The sequence below is a fragment of the Aotus nancymaae genome, unplaced genomic scaffold (genome assembly GCF_030222135.1).
Source record: "Aotus nancymaae isolate 86718 unplaced genomic scaffold, 86718_ANA_hifiasm-v0.15.2.pri h1tg000062l, whole genome shotgun sequence".
Lineage (NCBI taxonomy): Eukaryota > Metazoa > Chordata > Mammalia > Primates > Aotidae > Aotus > Aotus nancymaae.
Window position 1 is genome coordinate 37,583,188 of NW_026988476.1, and position 20,593 is coordinate 37,603,780.

Sequence of the window (20,593 nt, forward strand, 5' to 3'; positions counted from 1 at the left end):
TATGTTTTCAGAAGAAAACCCTAAGGGACCAGAACCTTATAAAGAAATAACAAGCCACGGTTTTTTCCACAGGGGCCTGTGTGGTCCGAGATGCCACCGGGAACGTGAATGACACCATCATTTCTGGGATGAACTGCAATGGTTCTGCAGCATGTGGGTTGGGCTATGACTTCTCAAGATGTCGACATGAACCATGTCAGTATGGGCTGATGAACAATTTCCAGGTTTGAAGCAAAATTTTGAAATGTTCATTGCTATTATTTTCAGTTTTAGAATGTCTTATAGAGTAAGACTTAATAATCTGCAACAGATTGATTTTTGACTGACAAGAATCCAGCAAGGAATGACTCATATGGGAGGGAAAGGAATCATACAGGCATTGTGCGGTAACAAATCTTATAGTTACACTAACTGTGGTGGGGAGATAATAGGCATTCGTATGAATTGCATCACCAGGGAGAGGTCATCTCCTGGCACTATGTGTCTTCCAATCAGTTGTGCAAGATTTCATGGTGGAAAGGAACTTAGATTAGTTAGCACTTGGAATGTATTTCTTTCTTTTATAATTTTAGTCTTTTTCTAGATTCAAGGAGTATCCTATATGTGCAGTTTGTTACATGAGTGTATTGTGTGATGCTGAGATTTGGGGATATGAAAGCAGGTAGCCTCTGTTCACTGTGAGTAGTTCACCCAGGTACTAAGCATAGCACTCAATAGCTAGTTTTCAACCTTTGCCATCCTCTGTCTCCAGTGTCTCGTTGCCACTTTATGTTCATGAGTACTCAGTGTTTAGCTCCCACTTATAAGTGAGAACATGTGGTATTTGGTTTCCTGTTCCTGTGTTAGTTTGCTTAGGATAATGGCCTTTAGCTGCATCCATGTTGCTGCGAGGGACATGATTTTCTTTTTATGTCTGTAGTATTCCATGGTGTATATGTATCACATTTTCTTTGTACAATCCACCATTGATGGGCATCTAGGTTGAGTCCATGTCTTTGCTATTGTGAATAGTGCTGCAATAGACATATAAGTGCCTGTATCTTTTAGGTTGAATGATTTATTTTCTTTTGAATATATACCCAGTAAGGGGATTGCTGTGATCAAGTGATAGTTCTGTTTTAAGTTCATTGAGAAATCTTGGAATGCATTTCATACAAGGCCAACAGGTTAGACAAAACCTTTGAGGTGGCCCTGGAGAGCCTGGAAGACAAGGCTGAGAGAGAAATTGTGAGTGCCAGATGGGAGGTAAATAAGAGGCAAGGAACAATGGAAGTTAGAAAAACTAGGACTTTAAACATATTAATTTGTCGACATGATTGGTGAGCAGAGGGAGAAGTGAATTTGTTGTGAATGCTTCATTCTTTGTTTTAATAACCCACAAAGAGAAATTAACTCAGCTGAAGTCATTATTCTAAAATATGACTTAAATTGATAGAATCACATCATGTCTCAGAGATAAAATTATGTTTAATGAGCACAGAAGTAGCAAAGGTCTAAAAAGTCTCTGAGTGCAGGAAGAAGAAAGGTTAATGGCTGTAAAAAGACTAGTAAACAGCTGAGCCCTTCCCCAAACCTTATTAGAATACTACTTTCTGCTGGATAGAATTCCCCATCATCAAAGAAACATATGGCCACAAAGAACAGAGAAAAAATTGTCAAAATCCTTGAAATGATTTCCTTCTTTTTCTTTCCAGTATCTTCTGGATATATTGTGGTGAGCATTTATTATCTTATAAATAACCAAAAAGCCATTTCTATTTTTAAAAAAATAAAATGAAGAATGTGAAAATGGGCTGAGCATGGTGGCTCACACCTGTAATCCCAGCCCTTTGGAACCCAAGGAGGGCAGATCACTTGAGGTCAGGAGTTTGAGACAAGCCTGACCAACATGGTGAAACCCCATCTCTACTAGAAATGCAAAAATTAGCCAGGCGTGATGGTGGGCGCCTGTAATCCCAGTTACTCAGGAGGCTGAGGTACGAGAATCGCTTGAACCTGGGAGGCAGAGGTTGCAGTGAGCCAAGATCACACCACTGCACTCCAGCCTGAGTGATAGAGGGAGACTCAATCTCAAAAAATAAAACATGAAAAAAGAATGCAAGAGTGAAAATGAAGCAAAGATTAAAAAAAAAAAAAATCTAGTTAAAAGCAATTTGCTTATGCAACACATTCCTCAGAAAGTCTCCTGACTTGTACCTCTCCTCTCAAGGTCATGAGCATGGTGTCAGGGTTTGGCCCCCTCATCACTGCAGGAATCTTTTCTGCAACGCTCTCCTCCGCCCTGGCCTCCCTTGTCAGCGCACCCAAAGTGTTCCAGGTAATACAGGCACAACAGCTTGTGCTTCTCCCTATTGCTGTTTCCACAGAATGTGAATCAAGCTGAAATATTCATTCTCACTGGCAATCATTTTCCATCATTCTCTGAAATAGTTAATGTTTGCATCTGGCTCAAGTGCTATGTCTGCCACATAGTCAAGATCGATTCAAATAATATAAAGAATGATAAACTGCAGTGTTAACTTGTGCCTCATCTTGTGTATCACTTAATCTTTCCCCAAATCTTCTCGTTTGAATCACCTAGAGAAAATGACTGTGCATAGCTATAAATGACAAATTTCTCCTCTTCTTTTCCATTAGGCTCTGTGCAAGGACAACATCTACAAAGCCCTGCAGTTTTTTGCAAAGGGATATGGGAAAAACAATGAACCCCTGAGAGGATATATTCTCACTTTTCTTATAGCCATGGCATTTATTCTTATTGGTTTGTAAAGTTTTCTTGTTTTTATTGAAAACCAGAGAGTTCTTCTGATTATTTATAGGGCTTTCCTTTTAGCATGAAAAAATTACCTGTTTTATGTTTAGGATCCCATTTGGGAATATTGGCATCTAAGAAGGAAATGAGAAATCCTTGTGTGTAGAGGGCCTTTGAGGAACTCAAGGTAGACTGGGTTTTAATCTATTGTTTGAATCTGAGTGTTGGAAATCCGTCCAACCAAATGCAGCTGAATCCTTCCTCCAACCTGCCTGAAATTGTCCAAATCTAGACATAGATGCCGCTGCCATATCTACCGTCCTGATGGCTAGCAGAATTGAATTGCCTATGTCAGTGTTCCTCAAACTGTGGTTCACTGACCATCTATATCACAATCACCTGGGGTGTTTGGGAAAGTGCAGAGACTTCAGGCCCAATTCCAAAGTAACGTGGCTCAGACTCTCTGCAGATAAGGAGTCCACATTTCATAAGCTCCTCAAGAGATTCGTAGACCACTGGTATTTGAGAACCACTTACCTAGACAATAATCTCTGCTTCCTCTCCTTAGGTGATATAGAAACAGCTACATAATCTTAGAGGGGCACATTCATCAACTTTAATTTGCACATTTCTCACTCTTCCCTAAGACCTCACTTTTGCTGATGAGCGTATCAGAGGAAAAGAAGCAGAAGGCAGAGGACTTTGGGAGCCACACATAAGCGAGCAGAGACTTCCTCAGCACAGCAGTGCCAAGCAATGAGGGCTCCTCCTCATTGCATATTAAACTCAGGAAGTGACTATAATTCATGAATCCTCATAGCATTTGTATGAGGCTGAAAAGGGGAATTTGTCTCTCTCTGTTAGATTTTTTTAAATTAAATTAAAAGTGATTATATAAAGAGATGTTTCAATTATATAATTGAGTCTTTAAGATCCCAAATCATTGCCCTGTGCTGCATTTACATCAGAAAGTAACCAAAGTTTTAAAAGTTTTGTGTAAATTGAAATAATATCCTTTAAAATCACTCTTTCAGAACAAGTGGATTGGCTCCACGCATAAGCTTCCTGGCAGCTGTTTTGCCTGCTTTCTTGTGGGTATCCATATTCCAGAATCACACCCAGCTGCCTGCATTTGCATCATTGCATCATTTGCATCACTGAGGGTGATAGATGTCTGACCTTCAGATAAAGGATAACATCTCTATGTTTTTTCTTATATTGCCCAGTAAAAAATCCAGCTAGAATTAAATCATACCAGATATTTACTCACTGAGGCAAAATTATTTTGGGGCTGGGTGCAGTGGCTCATGGCTGTTAATCCCAGCACTTCGGGAGGCTGAGGTGGGCAGATCATGAGATCAGGAGTTCAAGACCAGCCCAGCCAACATGGTGAAACCTTGTCTCTACTAAAAATACAAAAATTACCTGGGTGTGGTGGTGGACGCATGTAGTCCCAGCTACTAGGGAGGCTGAGGCAGGAGAATCGCCTGAACCTGAGAGGCAGAGGTTGCAGTGAGCAGAGATCGTGCCATTGCACTCCAGCCTGGGCGACAAGAGTGAGATTCCATCTCAAAACTAATAATAATAATTAATAATATTTTTGGCTACCCCTGAGAGATAGAACTCTCTAGAGATGTGGAAAAGGTATGAATGACAAAGAGTCCTGAAAATCAGAGAGCATATATTAGGTCTAGACAGGGAGATTTCCACAGGGGAGTTTTCAGCGCACTGGTATTTAACTAATATCCTGCAAAGCCTATATATTGTATACATAGCAGTTAAAGAACACAGGATTAGATGCCTCCAAAAAAGCTACAGGGGAGTTAACTGTATGCCCAGTCTCACAGCTACCCATTGCCAGTTGAACTTTTTGTAGGTAGAGGTCTCGATTGTCTATTTTCTGATTGGTAGGCTTTTTTATTTCTTACTTTATGGAAACCCTAGCTAAAAGTATGTATGTAGCCCCCAAAGAAAAATGACTAACTTCTCAAACTTTGACAGATGCTTGCTATGTTTTCAATTTCCAAATAAAGTCAAGCTTCCAGACTGTAACAGCTGTTCAGCCCCTGGTCTCATCACTCATATGTACATGTTCAATTCTGTTTCTTTTACAGCGGAACTGAACACCATTGCTCCCATCATCTCCAACTTTTTCCTGGCGTCATACGCACTTATTAATTTCTCCTGCTTCCATGCCTCTTATGCCAAATCTCCAGGTAAGCTTACTTCCAAAACTAAAATATGCCTAAGCAAACAGTTAGTTTGTCTCAATAAAATGAAATAAGTCAGTGAAAAGTGTTCAATCTGTGTTTATATGTTTCCTTATATCCTAGTGGGAAGCGTAAGCCACTTTATTTTGGTGAGTTTGGGGATGATTTTTGAAATAGAAAAAGAATCATTTGAGCAATGGCCTTTTTGACCAACCGTAAAGTCAATTTTCTTCTGTGGTAATAAATTATTCATTGCAAGAGAAACCACATTTATTTCAGCAATAGAAAAACACCACTATTTATTTCCAGAGTGAAAGTGACCACAGAACTGGAATTAATGTATATATTTGAAACTTCCTTACTATCAATTTGTTTCCTGCCCATGGTGCAGAAGAGAAGGACGAGTAGTTCCCATAATTACCTGCTGAGTGGAGGCGACGCAGATAGGCTGCATTGATGCTGGTGGCATCAGGGCCCCCTTTGGGCTGTGGTTTAAAGTTGTTCAAAATTTCACACCAAAGAACCTTCCCCTTTCTAGTCACTCCTCACCTCTTTTTGCTTCCGTTGTCCACTTCAGTTTCTTCTGCCTTCCTGTCAGAATGGAGACTTGTCATTATCTACCTTCAGGAAGTGCTCCGCCTTGAGGATTTTTACGGGATATATAAGCACATTTCCACTCGTTTAGGGCCTGACAAGATCTTAAGCCTCCTTTGGAAAACTTGTTTCCGAGAAGACAAAATACAGATGGAAAACTAACCTTAATCTAACCAATACCAGGCTACAGAAAGTAGCAGAGGACTTTTTGTTTCTTTGTGTGTTTTGTTAACACAGAAATGTGTGACTCCATGCCATGTTATGGCCACTTTTGAAAAATAAGGTGAAATAATAGAGGTATTATTTATGTGAAAAACAAGTGAAAAGGAGAATGGGAAAGAAAATGGGGGCGGGAATATAGAAAGGCATATAAAGGAAGACACGTGGATAGCCAAACCCAGAAAATGTCTGCCCACTGCCCCCGCCACCCAACACACACACACACACACACACACTCTCTCTCTCTCTCTCTCACACACACACACTCACACACACACACACACACACAGAGACAGGAAGCCAGGCTCAGAAAACTAAGGATATTTTCACTGATGTTCTTGAAGTGCTATTTCCATCTTGTGGCCGTTTAGAAAATTGCTTCCTAACACTTAAAGTTCTGTTGTGTTTTGGCAACTCCTAATTAAATTGTGCCCCTTCATTAACGAAAGGCGCCCTTCAAATCGGAGCTTTTCCCTCCTATCCATACTGTCTTCCAGTTGCTTTCACTATAAGGAACTAAGAGAACACAGAAAACCCACACGCATGTGTGCACTGTGAGAAATACTTTCATTGCAAAATGCATGACATATTAACACCTTGGGTTTAACAAGCCTTTGCTAGCCACTCGGTTTAAAAAGCCATTTCTCCCTCTTTTTCCATCAATTATTATTTCCGAAAGGGCAACCACTGTCCTCCTAGGGTAATGGAAGAGCTACCAGAACGTCAAGCAGATTGACTCTTGATGACTTCTCTGCCTTCTCCACGGGAGCAAAAAGGCCATTGCCTTCACTTTTTCTTTCTTAGACAACCAAGAAGTTTCTCCTCCCCACCTGACAGGCCCCGCTCTTTCCCTTCCTCCTGCCTCTTTTCAGCTCCTGAGGGCATAGATACTAGATGCTTAAGATTTGGGAGTTTGGGAAGACATTCGGGGGCAGAAACTATGGAAGGTCCTGAATGGCACACTTTTCAGGTGCTTAACATTTCCTAAACTTTACAGCATTCTATATGGTGTAAGTAGCATCTTCATAGAGCAGGGAACCAATATCATAGGAAAATAATAGCAGAGTTTGGAAATTGACTTTAAAGTTCTGATTCTTTATGTCAGGAAAAAGACTTGTTACCTGCATTCTTATAATACTCAGTGGCCTGACAGTAGTAGAGTGGAAGTTTTCCTTCGGCATTTTTTTTTTCAGGATGGAGACCTGCGTATGGAATTTACAACATGTGGGTATCTCTTTTTGGAGCTGTTTTGTGCTGTGCAGTCATGTTTGTCATCAACTGGTGGGCAGCTGTCATCACCTATGTCATTGAATTCTTCCTCTATATCTATGTGACTTATAAGAAGCCAGGTAAGATCATAAGGACTGTATGGAATAGCATTTCCAATTCTCTCTCTACTCATTTATTAAGCATTTATTGAGCAGCTTTTATGTGCTTAAGTGAGGCTTATGTAAGGTGGGATATTAATAATATCATGCAATATAATAATAATAGCTGGGGCCAGGCACGGTGTGGTTCACACCTGTAATCCCAGCACTTTGGGAGGCCAAGGCAGGCAGATCACGAGGTCAGGAGTTCAAGACCAGCCTGGCCAACATGGTGAAACTCCATCTCTACTAAAAATACAAAAATTAGCCGGGTGTGGTAGTGGGCACCTGTAATCCCAGCTACTCGGGAGGCTGAGGCAGGAGAATCGCTTGGAACCAGAAGCTGGAGGTTACAGTGAGCTGAGATCAGGCCACTGCACTCCAGCCTGGGCAACAAGAGCAAAACTCTATCTCAAAAAAAGAGAAAAAGTAATAATAACAATAGTTAACCTTGTTGAGCACTTGTTATATACCTTACACTCATTCAATCTTCACAATACTGTTAGTCCCATTTTACAGATGAAGAAACCGGGGTTGAAAGAGTTGCCAAAGTAGTAATCGGGATGTGATGGAGCTGACCATATACCCAGAATGTGTATGATACCGAACCAACCCGACAAACTTTCCATTACATCACTTTCTGTTTCTGATGTCCTGATAAATTAGATACAGTTCGTGTCCTCAAGGAGTTCACAGAGTCACACTTAAGGAATTAATTATGATACAACAGAGTAACCACCATGAGAGTAATATGAGCAAATTGCTGAGAAAGGGGGAGAGAAGGGTTAACTTTGACTGGAGTTATTCGGGAAAACTTTCTGGTTCCTAACTTATGTTCACAGAGTCAACACCCAGTGGACATTTAACCAATATTTTTTAAATGAATAAATAAATTAGTTTTTTTTAAAGCAAGCAACTGAGGTTTGGTTAATCACAGTCAGGGAATGATATTCTGGGCAGAAGGCAAACCATGAATGACATTAAGGACACATGTAAGTGCGGGGCAGCATATTTGGGAAGCTCAAAGCCTTCAACACACAGAAAGCTCTTGAGTGATAGGGAGAAGGGTCACAGCAGGAGCCTGGAAGAGTTGGTGTGGGCCAGATAAATAAGAAACTTAAAGGTCATGCTAAAGAATCTGATGTTGTGAGCAACAGGAAGATGCCACAGGCTGGTCAATTGGATGTGAACTTTGGGTGTCGGCTTTAGTACCAGGTATATTACAGCTGGGAGGGGCTGCAGCAGTGCAGTGCAGAGAAGCCCAGAGCCAGCCTCACACTCTCCTTTCCCTTACTCTGCCAGTAAAGCAGAGCTTGTAGTCACTACCTTGCAGGGGGCAGTTTAGCTTTTATCTACTACTTTACGTATTTTAAACATCATATGTAACTTACATATGGCAAAATTCACCTCTTTTTAATGTGCTGTCTATATGTTTTGACAAACTTGTGCAGTGTTGTAACCATCATCAAAACACAGGGTATTCCCATCATCCCCACAAGTTCCCTTATACCCTGCGTGGTCAATCTCCACCCTCCAAATTAGCCTCTGGTGATTGCCTGTCTGATGTCTGATCCTCCAGCTTTGCCTTTTCCGAAGTACCATATAAATGGAACATACAGGATATAGCCTTTTAGAAGACTTCCTTTCCCTTAGCAGAATGCTTTTAGATTTATCTATGCTGTTGCATATGTAAGTGGTTTGTCCTTTTGTGTTGTTGAGTGGTATTCTATTGTATGAATACGTCACATATACTTTTTAGTTCTAGTCACCAGTTGATAGTCATCTGAGTTCTTTTCAGTTAAGGTTCACAGTTTATGTGGACTTATGTTTTCATATTCCCTTGGGTAAATATCTAGTAGTAGGATTTATGATTAAATAAAAAGTATATATATATAACTTTATAAGAAACTGCCAAGCTGTTTTCTGTGGTAGCAGTATGACTTTCCATTCCTCCAAGCCATGAATGAGGGTCCTAGATGCTCCACATTTTGTTAGCATGTATTATTGCCAGTTGACTTTTTAAAAGCCATTCTGATAGATATGTAGTCCACCTCATTGTGGTTTAGTTGGCATTTTCCCAATGATTAACAATGTTGAACATCTTATTTGCCATCCATATATCTTTTTTAGTCAAGTGTCTGTTTAAATCTTTTGCTCATTTTTTAGTTGTTTTCTTATTATTCAGTAGTGAGAGTTCTTTATCTGTTCTGGATGCAAATCCTTTAGTAGTATGTGTTTTGCAAATATTTTCTCTGGATCTGTTGCTTCTCTATTTTCCTTACAATTTGTTTTGAAGAATGAAAGTTCTAAGTTTTTATGAAGTCTAATTTATCTTTTTTTTTCTTTTATGGCTTGCCATTTTGCATCTGATCTAAGATATCTTTTCCTAATTCAAAGTCACAAACTTCTAGAAGTTTTAATGCTTTGGGAATTATATTTAGGTATATTATCCATTTCAATTTCTTTTTTATATATGATGTGAGGTATTGTTCGAGGTTCACTTTTTACATATAAATGTCCAATGACTAGTAGAGTTTTTATCCCTATAAAAATAAATGCCCTAAGGTATACTTAGATACTTAGTGCCTGATGCACCGTCAACATTTAATCAATGTTGATCTGCTTTATCTCCGATAATTATCATTCACCCATTTCCCTGGCTCTCCAGAACAAGACTGAGAAGAATAGATTCTGTCTGTCATCTGGGGTGTATCTGTACATTCATGTCAGGGGCTTTCTCTCATAAACCTTGGAAGAACCATTTAATACTTAAATTTGTAAAAAAAAAAAAAAAAGAAAGAAAGAAAGAAAGAAAGAAAGAAAGAAAGAAAGTGGGGGGAGATGGTAGAACTGAGAACTGACCTCCTTGTGATGAAGATGATTAGGGATTAGGTTCTCAAAGATCAAACTAAAATGTTTGCTAAGGAACCTCGACCCTCTTCATAGAAATCCAGAAGAATTCCCATGCTATTTAGTTTTACTATTCAAAATATAAAGATTACTGCACGCTATCTGTGTATACAGAAATGCTGCTTCTCATTTCAATTTAAGAATTGGGCCAGGTGTGGTGGCTCATGCCTGTAATCCCAACACTTTAGAAGGCTGAGGTTGGCAGATCACAAGGTCAGGAGTTTGAGACCAGCCTGGCCGATATGGCCAAACCCTGCCTCTACTAAAAATAGAAAAATTAGCCGGGCGTAGTGGTGCACACCTGTAGTCCCAGCTACTTGGGAGGCTGAGGCAGAGAATTGCTTGAACTCGGGGGGATGGAGATGGTACCACTGCACTCGAACCCGGTAGATGGTGCCACGGCACTCCAGCCTGGCCAACAGAGCAAGACTCTGTCTCAAAAAAAAAAATCTGTGAAGATGCTTTGGATCTATTCAGGGACTGACCAGTTCCCAAGCCTGTCTGCCTGCAGTGTGGTTATCGCACAGCCTCTCCCACCAAGCAAGATTTCTAGGACTGCAGTTGTACAGTCTGATCCTTTGCTGGAATGAAGCCTTCACTTCTGAGGATTCATGTGTATTCATAGAAGTATACAAAGTGCTTTTTAGGAAATAGCACATTATATTTTCTCTAATTTGGGCACTCATCATCACTGGCACAGCCAAGGAAAATCATAGATGGGGATGGCTTGTAAAAATTATTCATGGTGCACAGAGGAAAAGGTCAGTGCTTTTTACGCCAATTTCCTCCTTTATCCACAGAGGTAAACTGGGGCTCCTCCACACAGGCACTTTCCTACGTGAGTGCTTTAGACAATGCTCTGGAATTAACCACAGTGGAAGACCACGTGAAAAACTTCAGGTAAAACTGGTGTCTCAGGCACCCTGATGTTGTTCCACATTAGAATTGGCTTTCCCATATGAGGGACAAGGCATTCAAGTAGTTATAAGCTTTATGGGTACGTTCTAAAAATAAGCAGTCAGACGGTACTGCCCCATTATTATGACAGCACCTCCTGTAAGTGAGTGCTTCTTCCCTTCCACACTGAGCTATGCCCACCCCAAACTACAGCCCCTCATAGTGGCAGGTGTAACCTTCCATGCAGGGAGATAGCAAGGTGGACTAAGTGATGTGACTTTAGAGAGATGATCTGAATCCCCACACACATTACTCTGCTTTTGTCTCCATTCTGCTTAAGGCTTTAGGGCTTACTGAATTCTCTTAAAAGTAACACTTTTAGCTTTTCATTAGCTGTATCTTATTTTGAATGAAACCTCAAGCACAAGCTTGTATGAAGAATGAAAGAAAGTAACATAAAAATCTTGGTTGGAGAGGGACAGATTATGCTGGGATTTGGGGTAGGTGGCTACAGGGAAAAAGACAGGGGGACTGTATTAGTCCATTTTCTACTGCTATGAAGAAACATCCAAGACTGGGTAATTTATATGAAAAAAGAGGTTCAATGGACTCCCAGTTCCACATAGCTGGGGAGGCCTCACAATCAAGGCAGAAGGCAAAGGAGGAGCAAAGGCATGTCTTACATGGTGCCAGGCAAGAGGGCGTGGACAGGGGAACTGCCCTTTACACAACCATCAGATATTGTGAGACATATTCACGATCATGAGAACAGCATGAGAAAATCCACCCCCATGATTCAGTTACCTCCCACTGGGTCCCTCCCACGACACATGGGGATTATGGAAACTATAATTCAAGATGAGATGTGGGTAGGGACACAGCCTACATCATATTATTCCATCCCCGGTCCCTCCAAAATTTCATGTCCTCACATTTTAAAACTAATCATGCCTTTCCAACAATCTCCCAAAGTCTTAACTCATTTCAGCATTAACTCAGAAGTTCACAGTCCAAAGTCTCATCTGAGACAAGGCAAGTCCCTTCTGCCTATGAGCCTGTAAAATCAAAAGCAAGTTAGTTACTTCCTAGATATAATGGGATACAGACATTGGGTAAATACACCCATTCAAAATGGGAGAAATTGGACAAAACGAAGGGGCTACAGGCCCCATGCAAGTCTGAAATCCAGTGGGGCAGTAAAATCTTAAAGCTTCAAAATTATCTCCTTTGACTCCATGTCTCATATCCAGATCATGTCGATGCAAGAGGTAGGTTCCCATGGTCTTGGGCAGCTCTGCTCCTGTGGCTTTGCAGGGTGCAGCCCTCCTCCTGGCTGCTTTCACTGGTTGGTGTTGAGTGTCTGCAGCTTTTCCAAGTGCACGGTGCAAACTGTCAGTGAATCTACGATTCTGGGGTCTAGAGGACTGTGGCCCTCTCCTCGGAGCTCCACTAGGCAGTGCCCTAGTGGGGAGGCTGTGTGGGGGCTCCAACCCTGCATCTCCCTTCTGCACTGCCCTAGCAGAGGTTCTCCATGAGTGCCCTGCCCCTGCAGCACACCTCTGCCTGGATATCCAGGCATTTCCATACTTCTGACATCTAGGCAGAGGTTCTCAAACCTCAGTTCTTGTCTTCTGTGCGCCTGCAGGACCAACACCACATTAAAGCTGCCAAGGCTTAGGACTCGCACCCTCTGAAGCCTGCACCCAAGCTATACCTTGGCCCCTTTTAGCCATGGCTGGAGCAGCTAAGACACAGGGCAGCAAGTCTCAAGGCTGCACACAGGAGGGGGGCCCTGGACCATGCCCAGAAAACCATATTTCCCTCCTAGGCCTCCAGGCCTGTGATGAGAGGGGCTGCTGTGAAGTTCTCTGACGTGCCCTGGAAACACTTTCCCCATTGTCTTGGTAATTAGCATTTGCCTCCTTGTTACTTATGTAAATTTCTGCAGCTGGCTTGAATTTCTCCCCACAAAAAAAATTTCTACTACAAATTTTTCAAACTTTTATGCTCTGCTTCCTCTTGAACACTTTGCTGCTTAGAAATGTCTTCCACCAGATACCCTAAATCATCTCTCTCAAGTTCAAAGTTTCACAGATCTCTAGGGCAGGGGCAAAATGCCACCAGTCTCTTCGCATAGCAAGAGTGACCTTTACTCCAGTTCCCAAGAAGTTCCTCATCTTCATCTGAGACCACCTCAGCCTGGACTTTATTGTCCATTATCACTATCAGCATTTTGGTCAAAGCCATTAAATAAGTCTCTATGGAGTTCCAAACTTTTCCACCTCTTCCTTTCTTCTGAGCCCTCCAATTCTCTAGAAAGTTCCAAACTTGCCCACATTTTTCTATCTTCTTCTGAGCCCTCCAAACTGTTCCGACTTCTGCCTGTTATACCCAGTTCCAAAGTCACTTCCACATTTTCGGCTAACTTTACAGCAGCACCCCACTCTACCGGTCCCAATTTTAGTCCATTTTCATGCTGCTATAAAGAAATACCCAAGACTGAGTAATTTATAAAGAAAAAGAGATTTAATGGGCTCACAGCTCCACATGGCTGGGGAGACCTCACAGTCATGGTGGAGGGTGAAGGAGGAGCAAAGTCACATCTTATATGGCAGCAGGCAAGAGAGTGTGTGCAGGGGAACTGCCTTTTATAAAACCATCAGGTCTCTTTAACTTACTCACTATCATGAGAACAGCAAGGGAAAATATGTCCCCATGACTCAGTTACCTCCCACTGGGTCCCGCTCACAATACGTGGGGATTATAGAAGCTACAATTGAAGATGAGATTTGGGTGGGAACTAAGCCAGACCATATAAGGGACCACAAGACCACCTTTTCCTCACTTCACACTTCTGCTCTGACTGACTGGACTGAGAACACGAGCATGTCAAGATGGATGGGCAGGACGATTCAAGAATTCTGGTGGGTCACCGGGCACGGTGGCTCATGCCTGTAATCTCAGCACTTTGGGAGGCCAAGGCGGGTGGATCACGAGGTCAAGAGATCGAGACCATCCTGGTCAACATGGTGAAACCCCGTCTCTACTAAAAATACAAAAATTAGCTGGGCATGGTGGCGTGTGCCTGTAATCCCAGCTTCTCAGGAGGCTGAGGCAGGAGAATTGCCTGAACCCAGGAGGCGGAGGTTGCGGTGAGCTGAGATCGCGCCATTGCACTCCAGCCTGGGTAACGAGCGAAACTATGTCTCAAAAAAACAAACAAAAAAAAAGAATTCTGGTGGGAAAGCGAAAAAACAGGGGAGAGGTTGTCTCACTTATCCAAGCCTCTGTCCCTGTTATCCCACTGGAACGGTTCTGAGGTTACAGACTTCTTGCAGTGGCCCATTCTCACGCCTTTTTTTCACTTCCAGGCCCCAGTGCATTGTCTTAACAGGGGGACCCATGACAAGACCTGCTCTCCTGGACATAACTCACGCCTTTACCAAGAACAGTGGCCTTTGCATCTGCTGTGAAGTCTTTGTGGTAAGAATCACTTCGCCCCAGGGAAGTGCTTTTTCCTTCCTGCTTACCTTGGTTTATTTTAGGTGAGGAGAAAAGGTACATGCAGTGATAGGAAAATAGCAAAAAACAGTTTATACAAGAGCCCTCTACCTTGATTCATAGAGCAAGGATGAGCAAGGGCCCGTGATCCTGAATTTAAACAGGTAGACAAAATGTGCTTCAGATTTCGTAGGAGGCCGACTAAAAGTGACCAACATTTCCAAATGATGGCCTTTGAGTCAAGAAAAAGATAACTGGCTCAGAAATAAAATGAAGGCATTTGGGATGATAACTGTCTACAGAAATATAAAAGGATGGGATGAGCCAGATAGAGCACTATTATAGAGATTAACTGATGAGGAAACCACCAGACATAATGACCTTAAATGACAGCACATCAAATTTAGATTAAATATTTGGATAAATTTGGTAACACTGCACATATTCAAGGAACTAAACCAAGTTTTTCATGCCTTAGATAAACATTCAGAGCTAAATGAATTATTTTTGTTCAGGAAATATGTGGTAGACTAATAATAACTTATTGGTGGTTTTCCTAGGAGGTATTAAAAACTGGTGCTAAAAATTTAACCGTAATTATTGACCAATTTCTCAAGTGTGGAGGAAGCATTAAAATAATAATAAAATAGTAAGTCTCCAGGCATGGTGGCTCACACCTATAATCCCAGCACTTTGGGAGACCAAGGCGGGAGGATCACCTGAGGTCAGGAGTTCAAGACCAGCCTGACCAACATGATGAAACCCTGTCTCTACTAAAAATACGAAAATTAGCTGGGTGTGGTGGTGCATGCCTGTAATTCCAGCTACTTGGGAGGCTAAGGCAGGAGAATCGCTTGAACCTGGGAGGCGGAGCTTGTGGTGAGCCCAGATCCCACCACTGCACTCCAGCCTGGGCTACAGAGCAAGACTCCATCTCAAATAATAATAATCATAATAATAAAGTCAGCCAGGTGCAGTGGCTCACGTCAGTAATCCCAGCACTTTGAGAGACCAAAGCAAGTGGATCACCTGAGGTCAAGAGTTCAAGACCAGCCTGACCAACAGAGTGAAACCCCATCTCTGCTAAAGATACAAAAATTAGCTGGGCATGGTGGCAGGCACCTGTATTCCCAGCTACTCGGGAGGTTGAGGCAGGAGAATCACTTGAACCTGGGAGGCAGAGGTTGCAGTGAGCCGAGATTGTGCCATTGCACTCCAGCCTGGGTGACAAGAGTGAAACTTTGTCTCAAAAATAAATAAATAAATAGACAAATAAAATAATAATAAAGTCCGAGGCCTCCAAACTAGCCTACCTCTACTTCTATTCCCAATACTCTCTATCGCACTCTCTCTCTCTCACTCACTCACACACACACACACACTCGAAATTCTTAGCAATTAATGTATTTTTATAGTACTTAAGTACTTACCTATTCTTCAAAGCTTTTTTCTACAGCTTTTCATATTTGAGCCACACAATAGCCTAGTGAAGCATGAAAGAAAAGCAGCCCTGTTCTCATTTTACTGATTGGGAAAGTGAGATTCAGGAAAATTAAATTATTGTACTGGATCACATGACGAAGTGGCAGAGCCAAGATATCAGTCCAGGCCACACAAGTGTGCTGTGTGTCATGCCTTGAGGAGAAAGCCTTAGCACACTTGCATCCTTGGGAGTACTATTAGAATCCAGCATCACTACTTAAATCTCCAATACCTGCCAAGGAATAGCGCTGTCAGGAAGTCATGTGACTTTCCAGCCAGTCACCTCTGCCGTGATGCTGGGGGCTGATTTACCACATGTCATCATGACCAGCACTTAAGCATCTCTTTACACTTGGTAATATTCTAAATGCCAATATTCTATGAAGCAGTTGATCATACTCTCTTTCCTCTTGGTGCTTATATAACAGTAATTCAAATAATATAATTCAATGCAATTTTCTGGTAGGAGGTAGAGAGACTCCTACTGAGTAGTTGAGATTGACAGGTTAAATAATGACCAACTGTGACTCTAAAGAATTTTTTAAAATCTTATCAAGCACCCCTCTCTCTTATTATCAACTTTGGTGCCCTGGATTGGTGGATTTCATTTTGGCCAATATAATATAGAAGCCAGTTTTGATGAAATAAGCAGTTTGGGGTGTTTTTCTTCTGCAGCAATTTAGAGAAAACTTAGTTTAGCAGGCAATAAAATATCTTTAGGACTGGGGAAATAAACTGAGAGTATAAACAGTCATCTATTGGCAAAGGAGAAAGGGTCTTGTCAGAAACAAGAGAGATTGCTTTTAATTAACCCTTTGCTGCTTTGACTATAATACAGGATAGTGCTGGAATATCATTTCATTTGAAGTAGGTACCTTAGTCAGTGCCACCAATGGCCCTGTTTGTTTGACATATATGGTGGGCTGCATTATAAATTACTATATCAGTCTCTCCATGTAGGGCCCAAGAGCCTTGCTCTCGGGTGCCAAGGTTCTCCTGGGGACAGAAAATAGTTACTGCATCAGTTAATGACTTCCCAGTTAGTTACTTTGTATGAGCTCCTGGGGCTACAGATGTTGACAGCGTTTTTAGACTCTGGGCTCAGTCGTCAATCATCTTTGCAAAGAAACAGATGGAAAGGGATGTAGGGGGAGTAAGTATGCCATCAGAATTTTTTTTCCAAAAGCACAAAGGTTGATGGTCAGGCCAACCTTGTGGAAAATGTTAAATAGTGATGATGATAAGAGAATGACAATTTAGTTTTTAAGTCTAGGAAGCTGGTGCTCATGGGCTTTTGAGAATAACAGTCAAGTTTCAAATCACTATTTTGCCACCTATTAGCCGTGAGTCCCTTAGGCACATAATATTTCATCTCTCTGTGCCTTACTTTTCTCAGTTGTAAGATGAAAATAATAGAAGTGGCACCTATGTTACAGAGTTGCTATTTGAATTACGGAAGATAAGCTTTCTAATGCTGAGTCTGGTGTCCCTCAAAGAATAAATGCTCAATTAACTTTCATTGTTATTGTCAATATCATTATTTTTGGTATGCCATTTTTATTCGAAAAATATATTACTTTCAATAAAAATGTAAAGCACGCCCTCTTAGAAAAACCAGGCCCAGATACTGGATTTTGAACTTTTTAAGTATACAGCAGTTTGATCATGATGGAACAGTGAGATATGTGCTTCTCCCCACTAATCACAGGACAACAGGCTCTGGGCTCCATCCTTCTGGTGGCCTGCAGCTACTGAAGTATTTGCTTTAAGTGCTGTTATCCTACCAGAAAGGAGCAAGACTTAAAACATGGACATTTTGATTCATGTGGGTAGAGGGAGAATGTGTGGGCACAGCTGTCATTTCCTGCAACTGCAGCATTTTTAAATTTGAAATTAAAAGACCTGTACTCTTTGCTGGGCCTCAAGCACCCACTGTGGCCTTCCACCTATCCAGCTAACTCTTATAATCTCCTCTAGGCCATTTCCCCTTTGTTGCTTTTTTGCTATTCAGCTTAAAGATTTTACGCGAGCCACTCTTCTTCATCAAGGTAAATTTGGGGACCCATTTTAAAGAATCCAGCTTGGTAATTTAAAAAGTACTGTCTGTTCTTCTCTTTTGGACTACATACTTCTGTGTCATTGGAAGTGACATACTTCCAGTAGGCTTTATATTAAACATGTACGTCATTTTGTTCTTTTGTACGTTATCATTCTTGCCACCATAGGAAGACAGGAGGGAGGAAAACTCCACCTTGTAGTATCCCCCTCATATTTCTGAGCATAGCCAAGTTCAACAGGTTCAGCAAAAGGTAAGTTATTAGTTAAAGGTTGCAAGTTGCATCCTCCACCAGTTCTACCCTCTGTATCCTGACACACATAGCACTGCCTTTGTCAATGAGCTTCCTCACTTATGTCATTCATAGTAGATGGAGAGAGATCCAAACCAATCATCCTAGATAATTTAATTTGAATTTATGTACCTGTAATTCTCTGGGCACACTGTGTTCAGTTCTAGAAGTCTTATGGGGTCCGTTCACACTTCCTTTCCCATGTGCAAAGACATCATACTGCAGCAGTCCCTCATTCCTAATACTTCTACTTTTACATTTAAAAATAGGAATTTTTTATTAAAACAAATAAAAAACAGATATACATTTAAGGTTCAAAAGTTAATTCAATTGAAAGTTGATTCCATTGATCTGGGATTTAGAAAAGATAAAGTCATTATTGTCCAAAAATATGCCCCTTACCTATTTTCTTTCTTTCTTTCTTTTTTTTTTTTTTGAGATGGAGTCTCACTCTGTCGCCATGCTGGAGTGTAGTGGTGCGATGATCTTGGCTCACTGAAACCGCCACCTCCCGAATCCAAGTGATTTTCCTGCCTCAGCCTCTCAAGTAGCTGGGATTACAGGTGCACACCACCATGTCCAGCTAATTTTTGTAATTTTAGTAGAGACAGCGGTTTACCATGTTGGCGAGGATGGCCTCAATCTCTTGACTTCATGATATACCTGTCTCAGCCTCCCAAAGTGCTGGGATTACAGGCGTGAGCCACTGTGCCCAGCCCATTTACCTCGTTTCTAAATTTTGCTGGTCTAGCCTTGCAAAAGGCTTTCAAGTCTACAGTGGCATCTTTTATCAAGTACATTGTGTTGTGCTGGTGGCCAAAGAAATCAGACTTTTTAAAGATTGTTTCTGTTTTTTAAATTTGAAACACTAAAAAAATTAATTAGGTTGAATCATATAAAATTTGCATTTTTATAGATCAGAATCGTTAGATACTGGCAGTTTCATATGGCTCACTATATAAAATTAAGTAAGACTTTTAATTCATAGTCTACCTTTCCTAATTAACGACTGTTAACATTTCGGACCAGATGCAGTGAGACCTGCCAAAGAAAGAAAAAAGAAAAAACAATAGTCACAGATGCTTCCACTCACCTTGTGTATTTTATTTTATTTTATTGATCGATTGATTGAAACCGGGTCTCACTTTGTCACCCAGGCTGGCGTACAGTGGCACAATCATAGCTCACGGCAGCCTTGAGCTCCCAGGCTCAGACAATCCTCCCACCTCAGCCTCCCCAGTATCTGGGACAACAGGCATATGCCACCACACCCAGCTAATTTTTGTATTTTTTGTAGAGATGGGGTTTTGCCATTTTGCCCAGGCTGGTCTCGAACTCCTGGGCTCAAGCAATTTGCCCTCCTCAACCTCCCAAAGTCTATTATAGGCATGAACCACTGTATCTTGCCTTCCACTCACTCTTTAAATGAAATAAGCCATTACAGATCAAGTTAAAGCCCCTTTTAAATCCACTCCAGACCCCTGACTCTGTCTGTCCCAGAGGCAATGTTATCTGAATTTTATGAGTATTCTTCTTATCGTTTCACAGATGGATACCAAGATGTAAATCTATTTTCATTCATGTTTTTCCTACTTACTAATGTTGCTTTAAACCTGATTGTCCTCTCCTGTAATGGAGGAAAGGGACAACCTTTGATTAGCTTTCTCATGTAGAATCTCTCTTAGAATTTTACCCTGTTTCTCTTTTTCTTTTTTTTTTCCTAAAAATTTATAAAGTATCTTAAGAAAACCTAAAGCTCTCTTTAAATTCTCTGTTTGAGGAGTTCTCAACATATCTCATAGAAGACACCCACCTTTTAACTCTACAATGTAAGGAAGACAATTCAAGCCCATATAACCCAAGAAAAACTAAAATCTCATTTTTATTTCTATCTTCAACCTCCTCTTAATCTCAACTTTCACATCCACCAAGGAAAAAATGTATTCTTTCTAGATGCATCTTATTCTTCTTTTGTCAGTAAGCCTCTGGTATGATGTCAGTAAAATAGTGACATGACCAAATAATGAAAGAATGAAATAACCTATGAATGGGCACCAGCCTGCACAGTAAGATAATTTGGACCAAATCGGAAAGGGAAAAAATGTTCCTTCCCTCAGTTCCAACCAAAGCAGCCATGAAAACAAAGACAGACAAATAAGACTTCCAATGTTTAAGAAAAAAAATAAGAAGAAATATTGCACTTGGCAAATTTCTCTGTTTGATCCTAATGGGGTCAGAACTCCTTTACAAACTCCTTTTCATGATAGTCACTTATTTAAAGTACATCGCATCAACTTCTCCACACTACATAAT

General features: G+C 41.1%; 1 protein-coding gene across 4 annotated transcripts in view; it reads left to right on the plus strand.

The window, feature by feature from the left end:
• SLC12A1 (solute carrier family 12 member 1) overlaps nucleotides 1-20,593 on the plus strand; it is a 100,333-nt gene that overhangs the window by 37,260 nt on the left and 42,480 nt on the right. For all 4 annotated transcript variants that reach the window (XM_064365638.1, XM_064365639.1, XM_064365640.1 and 1 more), the window contains 7 exons: nucleotides 73-224; nucleotides 2,210-2,317; nucleotides 2,638-2,761; nucleotides 4,867-4,968; nucleotides 6,969-7,124; nucleotides 10,853-10,952; nucleotides 14,321-14,432. In XM_064365638.1, coding sequence (XP_064221708.1) covers nucleotides 73-224; nucleotides 2,210-2,317; nucleotides 2,638-2,761; nucleotides 4,867-4,968; nucleotides 6,969-7,124; nucleotides 10,853-10,952; nucleotides 14,321-14,432 — 854 coding nt within the window. The remainder of the gene's footprint in view (nucleotides 1-72; nucleotides 225-2,209; nucleotides 2,318-2,637; nucleotides 2,762-4,866; nucleotides 4,969-6,968; nucleotides 7,125-10,852; nucleotides 10,953-14,320; nucleotides 14,433-20,593) is intronic.